Source organism: Crocodylus siamensis, chromosome 6 (genome assembly GCF_052110815.1).
Source record: "Crocodylus siamensis isolate JL-2025a chromosome 6, ASM5211081v1, whole genome shotgun sequence".
In the NCBI taxonomy this organism is placed as follows: domain Eukaryota; kingdom Metazoa; phylum Chordata; order Crocodylia; family Crocodylidae; genus Crocodylus; species Crocodylus siamensis.
In genome coordinates, this window is record NC_143400.1 from 4,390,487 (window position 1) to 4,397,477 (window position 6,991).

The 6,991-nt window shown below is 56.6% G+C and overlaps 1 protein-coding gene across 1 annotated transcript; it reads left to right on the forward strand.

The window, feature by feature from the left end:
• On the forward strand, positions 1–6,652 carry LOC149860593 (phospholipase A and acyltransferase 3-like). The gene is made up of 4 exons (XM_090055193.1): positions 1–1,481; positions 3,853–3,958; positions 5,186–5,454; positions 6,153–6,652. Exons 1-4 carry the CDS (start codon positions 1,458–1,460, stop codon positions 6,261–6,263), a joined length of 510 nt encoding a protein of 169 aa, XP_089911319.1. The 5' UTR covers positions 1–1,457; the 3' UTR covers positions 6,264–6,652.
• The last annotated feature ends 339 nt before the right edge of the window (positions 6,653–6,991 follow it).

Sequence of the window (6,991 nt, forward strand, 5' to 3'; positions counted from 1 at the left end):
GGTAAACTAGGGTACAGGATTGAGCAATATCTTATAAACACTAAAAAGCAAACAGTGTGGCTGAGGCAGCCTTTTGATCATGCATCTGTGTTACTGCCAGCTAAACATCCCACCAGATCGAGTAGCTTACTCACAAGCATCCTCCAAAGGCTGGTGCAATTCCCCTCTGAAAGCTGGCGGTTTCTAGCTTGTGAGTTTGGGGGAGAGAGCCCATTTTAGATGGTCATGCTCCTCTGTGTCCCCCGCATGGCTGCTGCTTCACCTCATGGCCCAAGAGAGACCCCGCCTCCTCCCCCCCCAACTTATATAGCCCCTGTGACCTCATTCACCTGGTCCAGTGGAGGCCAGCCCCAGTTGGCTGTCAGCCAACCACTTTGAGATACATCACCTGTTACCAGGCAGATTCCAGCTCCCCAGGTAGATGCCCCGCACCCAGGTGGCTGATGCCAGTCCGGCGGGCAGAGGGAGCAGGTTCCCGCTCCCTCAGGAATGCAGCCAGCTCAGGTGACCTCAAGAGGCAGGCTGGGGGTGCGGTCCCGTGTGCAGGGCCCACCCTCATCAAATGGTTGCAGCCCAGAGATTTTAGTCACAGTGTCACAGGGCAGAGATTTTTGGGGAGAAACTAAGGTGGCTTTCTGCCACGGACGCTGGGGGGCCAGCGACGTGGGGGAGCCTCAGCCTTTGGTGGTGGGGGCTGAAGGGTCTGGGGGTTCAGCTGGGGCTGGGGCTCATGCTGCCCCCTCCTCGCCAGACTGGAGGGCAGCAGCTGGCCACACCAGCTCCAGGTCAGCCCTGGCTGCTGGGCTGTGGTGAAGGAGGAGCCCCTGGATGCCACTGCTGTGGGGGTGGGTGCCGGGACCCACGGCCGTGGGGGACATCGGGGGGACACACAGGAGCAGGTGGGGCGTCTTCTGCAACTGCGAGAACTTTGCCAAGCGCCTGTGCTATGGGCCGGCCTGTGAGCAACCAGGTGTGTGCCCCTTGCACGACCTGGTGAGCCCCTCCTCGCACAAGCCATGGCCTGGGGGGGTCTGTGCAGCGCCCAGTGCCCCCGATCCCAGCCTGGATCCGGTGCCCCCGATCTCAGCTGGGGGGTCTGCGAAGCTCCAGGCAGCCCCTGATTTGGCCTGGGGAGCTATATCGCACCTGGCGGTGATCTTGGCCTGGCAGGGTCAGTACAGCTCTAGGCACCCGCTTGGGGGAGGTGTGGACAGCACCCGGTGCCCCCACATCTCAGCCTGGGGGTCTGTACGGTACCCCGCGCCCCCGATCTCGGCCTGCACAGTCTGTACAGCTCCCAGCAGCCCGTCTCACCCTGGGCGGTCCGTGCAGCCGGGCGTGGGGTGATCTCTGACTGCGGGTGAAAAGTGAAAGCTCCTGACACTGCCCTGAAAACAGCACGCCGGCGGGGGTGGGAAGTCAGCAGAAATCAGCTGCTCTGGCGCTGGGGCAGGATCATGGACGCCCGGGGCCCGGGGCTGGTGAGCGGCTGGGCTTGGGCAGGGGGATGTGGAGTGGGGGGTCACCTGGGGTGGGGGTGCTGTGCCCGGGGAGACCCGCTGCTGTGACTGGGATTAGTGATGGGGCTCCCTGGACAGCTGGGGGGAGTGGGGCACGGGGCACAGCTGCACTGGCTCCTCTGCCTTTGAACTTTGTAGGAAACAAACGGGGGGCTGTCCCCGTGCTGCCCCTGGGACAGGGACCCCTGATCTGCCCCCGTGGTGACCGTGAGGTGGCCCGGCTGTCACAGACAGGACTGGGGGGGGCGGGGGGCTTTCCCACTCCTGGCTCCGCAACACAGGCGCGTGCAAACAGGAGCTCACCCCCAACCCCCCTGGGACACACGACGGCACCCACCACAAATGAGCCCCTCCCCTCCCTGAATCCGCTTGCCTCCCGCTGCAGTGGGGGGGTCTCTACAGCGCCCAGCGCCCCCTGATCCTCCGGGCCCTTCCCTGCGCCGGAGCCTGAGCCGGAAAGCGAAAGCCAAGGCCCCGGGGCCGGCGCGGGGGGCTCCGGGCGGGGCGCGGCCGCCACCCCGGCAGTGCCCGGCCCGGATTAACGGCGGGCGGCTCGTGGCAGCGCCGGGCCCGTCGCAGCTCCGCCCCCTCGGGCTTCGCCCCGCCCCCTCGGCGCTGCCCCGGCCCGCCGCCACTCGCGCACCGGCTTTGTTTTCACGCCCAGCACGCAGGCACGTAGCGCCCCCTGCCGCCAGGCGCCGCCCCCGCGGCCTGCGGGTTCGGTCGCTCCCTGCTTAGCTTCGTTTAGTGAGAAAGCGATTGTAAAGTTAGGGCGGACTTTTATTTCTTGATTTGATTTGATTATCTTTTCATTTTTGGTATTTAAGCTATTAGCTCATTTATTTCATTTTATTGCTTTAATTTTTATCGTGTTCATTTTAATATAAATTTAATTTTATCGCTGTTATCTTATTTTGCATTGTTTAAATTTAAATTTTATTGTTTTCTTATTTCTTATATTTAAACAAATGATTTACATTAAATTAAATTAATTTATTACCTTTTCCGCCTGTGGAAAATGGAAATGGAAAAAAAAGAGTGGACTCGACCCTCTTTAAGGGGGCAAGAGTAAATGGTTTTGAGTCCCCGTATAAGGGGGTGAAGGAGGCAGCTGTCCCTTTAAGGGGAGAGGGCTGTGGGGCTGCAGCGGGGGAGGGCAGGCTGGCCACCAGCCAAGGGGAGACCCCTGTGGATGGCTGGGGAGTCATGTGACCAGGCAGGGTGGGGCTTTGGGGTATATAAACTTGGAGCCTGAAACAAAGAGGGCAGTCGAGCCCTGGCTGCTGCGGGCAGAGGGGGTCCTGGGGGCGGGGGAGAGGGGGACCAGGGGCGCACGGGCAGCCCGGCTCCCCGACAGAGCCGCAGGGAGGGAGCTAGGGGCCGTGCGGCCTGCGGTGGGGCAGTGACCCGGAGCTGGGAGTGAACTGTGGTTGGGAAGGGGTGCGCTGGCATCTGTGCTGTGGTGAGGTTTAACCCCGGTTGTAGTTACGGGGTTGGCGTGGAGGCCATGGGGGCACCTGAGGGACACCCAGCGTAGAGTCCCGGCAGGTTTGGGGACCCAGCAGGGCCTGGAATAGGTGAGAGTGGCCGGTCACAATAATGACAGCACCAGCCATCGTTATCCTCATTAGCACCGTCATCACCACTACTCCTGTTGGTGGAAGACGACATTTTCCCATCAGAACATCTTCCACTGACAGGAGCAGCGACCAGTGATGCTAGTTGTGGTTATTATATAATGCTTGACAGTATCGTCACTAGTGCAGTCATCTGTTAATAACTCTTTCTCCTAATCCCCCTGTCTCCAAAGTTTTGCCTGGAGAATTTCCTCCAACCCGATAGATATATACGGTATCATCACCATTATTCAACCATTAATGACCGTTCTTGAAAACAATCACAGGTGAATATTCTTCCTGCTAATGGAGGCACTGACCCAAAGTTAATAGCAATAGTTGCAGCCATGACTATTTAGTGATAAAATAGCAAACACATGTAAATATACATAGATATGTTAGTATATAGTTTCCACATCTGTATGCACACTCTAATTTAGTATGTGTAATATTATCTATGAATCATAATGTAGAATTGTGTTTGTATGTTCTGCTATATACCGATATTCTTAATTTTCAGTTTAATTAATTGATGAATTATTTGTAAATTGAAAGAGATAGTGATCTATTTCTCTAAGAGCTCACTTCTATATCAGGGCAAGGGGCAGGGGTGTTGCTGGGCTGCCCTGAGGTGTGCTGGCATCATTATGGGGTTTGACTGGGGGGGTGGTCCGATTTGCTCCTGTGTCCGACCCCTGCCCTGGTCCCCCCAACAGGAGCCCCAGCTCAAGCCCGGAGACCTCATTGAGATTTTTCGCAGAGGCTACCGGCACTGGGCCATCTACGTGGGCTATGGCTATGTTGTCCACCTGGCCCCCCCAGGTAAGTGGGCAATGTGGGAGGGGGAGGTCCCTGGGGGCAAGCGTTCATCCTGGGGCTGCTCTGGTTTAGAGGGTGCAGATTTTCCCAAGTTTATCCCAGATTATCTTGGATCAGAGTAAATCCAGCCTAGAGTTCCCCCAGGGTAAGTGCTGTGTGTCTGCTACCCTAAGTGATGTCATCCCACGTGAGTCTATAGCTCCACCCCCCAGTAGTGGGGCAGTGTCATGGCACTTGCTTCAGGCACTTAGTTTTGGAGATCCCATGCGTGTCCACTTCGTATTCCAAGATAAAGACCGCTTGAGTGTGGGCAGGGTCATGCTGATGCCAAGGACTGATTCCAGTCCCCATCACCAGGGCGGGGGCGTGGGGGGCAGGGAAATGCCATGCTGATCAGCTCTTCCCTGCTTTCAGACTCTGCGCCCACAATTATCCCACATTAACTACCTGTGTGCCCATGTTTATCACATGCTAGCTACCCATGCTCCCACATTTATCCCCTGTAAAGTACCTGTGGGCCCACTCTTATCCTGTATTAACTACCCACATGGCCACATGCATCCCACATTAATTACCTATGAACCCATCCTTATCCCATGTTAACTACCTGTGCACCCACGCTTATTCCACATTATCTACCAGGGCACCCATGCTTATCCCATGTTACTCAGCTATATGCCTACACTTATGCCATATTAACTACCCTTGGGCCTATGCTTCTCCCTTGTTAACTACCCCTATGTCTACAGTTATCCAGCATTAACTACTCACATAGCCAAGTTTATGCTGCATTAACTACCTATCAACTGAACTTTCGCCACATTAACTACCTGTGTCCCTATGTTTATCCCACATTAACTACCCCTGTGCCTGCGCTTATCCTGCATTTACTACTTATGTGCCCACATTTATCTCGTTACCTACCACGTGCCAGCTCTTGTCCCACATTAACTTCCTGTACTTGTCCTGCATTAACTACCACTATGCCCACATTTATCCTGCATTAACTAACCATGTGCCTGCAATTATCCTATTAACTTTCTGTGTGCCTGCTCTTATCCCATATTAACTATCCACAGACCCATGTTTATCCTGTATTAACTACATGTGTGGCTATATTTATTCTGGGCTAACTACCCATGTGCCTGCTCTTGCTCTGATGGAAGTGGAAACCCTGGTAATGGGTTGGGAAGCCCTGCCCGTGCCCACACATGTCTGGCCCACCCCCAGGGGAGGCAGCGGACGCAGGATTCTCCAGCCTGTTCTCGGTGCTGACGGACAAGGCGGTGGTGCGCCGGGACCTGCTCTGGACCGTGACGGCAGGAGACCGGTACCAGGTGAACAACCTGCATGACAACCGCCTGCCACCGCGGCCCCGCGAGGTCATCGTGCGTGAGGCCGAGGCCCAGGTGGGCCAGGAGCTGCCCTACAGCATCACCAGTCAAAACTGCGAGCATTTCGTCACCCAGCTGCGCTATGGTGTCCCTCGCAGCGAGCAGGTGGGCGGGTACAACCAGGATCAGGCCCCCCCCAGTTGGGATTGAGGCTGCCTTGTCCCAGTCCCCACCCCCCAGCCAAGATGTTCTCCCCCATGCTAGGATTGGTGCTGTGCTAGTCCCAGACCACCCCAGTAAGGATCAGGGCCCTTCCAGCCAGGATTACACCCCTCCAGCCAGAATCAGGACCCTCTTGTCCCTGACAGCCTGCCTCTAGCCAGGATTGGGGCCCCCCCAACTACTGCAACACCCCCTGCAGCCAGGATCAGGGCTGCCTACTGCCCCTGACACCTCCTCTGCCAGCCAGGATTGGGGCCTTTCTTGTCCCAGAACACCCCATCCCTGAGCCAGGAGCAGGTCCTCATCAGCCAGGATTGGGGTCCCCATTTGAGACCCTCCGCCCCAGCCAGGATTGGGATCCTCCTGGTCCCAGACCCAACTCCCAGCCAAGATCTGCCCCCCTAGCCAGGACTAGGTCCGTGTTGGGTGGGTTCTGCCCAGACCCCCCAGTCCAGGATTGGGGCCCCACAGTGCCAGGTGCTGCACATTTTCCACTTCCCCAGCAAGCCATCCCCATAGAGCCTCGGAGGGGAAACAGGCCTGGAGCAGGGTCAAAGCCGGGCAGGGAACCCGGGCGCCCTGGCTCTGAACCCGCCTTGCTCCCCGCCACCCCCACTCACTGTTCCCCATCTTCTCTCCAGGTCCGGGATGCTGAGGTTGCTGTGGCAGCCGGTGCCACCCTCTTGGGTGTCTTGGGGGCTGGGCTCTTTGTGGGGAAGATGCTGCTGCGGAGCAGGAAAGAAGAGGAGTAGCTCACCCCCACTCGGCTCCATAGACCCACTGCGCCTATCCCTCGCTCTGGGAACCTTGGGAGCAGCTTCCTGCTGCCCCACCTGCCCCAGCCTTGGGACCCTTCACCCCTGCCAGCCGGGGCAAATAAATGCAGGGCATCCATGTCTGCCTTTCCCACTGGTGCGGTGCTCCAGAGCTCTGTCTTGCTGCTGCTTGCTTTGTGGTGCCAGGACCCCTCGCTACCCCTGGGGCACTTCATCATGCCCCTGCCCTATCTTTCACAAGATATCTTTTTAACAAATTATAGATGAAAAACAAGTCATAGACTAAAAATCAAACATATTTTAACGGAAATATATTTTAATGTTATTTCAAAAAATTTTTTTTGTCCTGATTTATGGCTTTTTGAGTCCTGGATGTAGAGGTGATTGCATAATAGCTCCAAATAAAGTCTAACACTTCTATATTGTGTGTGTGTGGGAGGGACTCAGGGAGTCTGAGGGTATATGGGGGTGTGTGGGGGGGTGTGGGCGGCAGGTGTGTGCATGCGTGTGAGAGGCTGCCTGCACACTAGGTCCCAGGAGCTGGCTGGTGGTGGGGGCAGGGAGAGACCCTAGATAACACCTTTGACTGATTCTTTCTGGTGTGGGGGAACTAAAGCAAGATGGGGGCATTAATCCATTCCCCCGCAAGGGGACAGTGAGGTGTGAAAGCCCCAAAGGGGGTCAAATTATCTCCCTCACCCAGG

What these genes read in the sequence shown, in the direction of transcription:
- LOC149860593 (XM_090055193.1), top strand. Translation starts at nt 1,458, where the DNA reads ATGGACGCCCGGGGCCCGGGGCTG. An exon ending in TGTCCACCTGGCCCCCCCAG is followed by an intron (nt 3,959 to 5,185) that starts GTAAGTGGGCAA and finishes GCCCACCCCCAG; the next exon opens with GGGAGGCAGCGGACGCAGGA. An exon ending in GTGTCCCTCGCAGCGAGCAG is followed by an intron (nt 5,455 to 6,152) that starts GTGGGCGGGTAC and finishes TCTTCTCTCCAG; the next exon opens with GTCCGGGATGCTGAGGTTGC.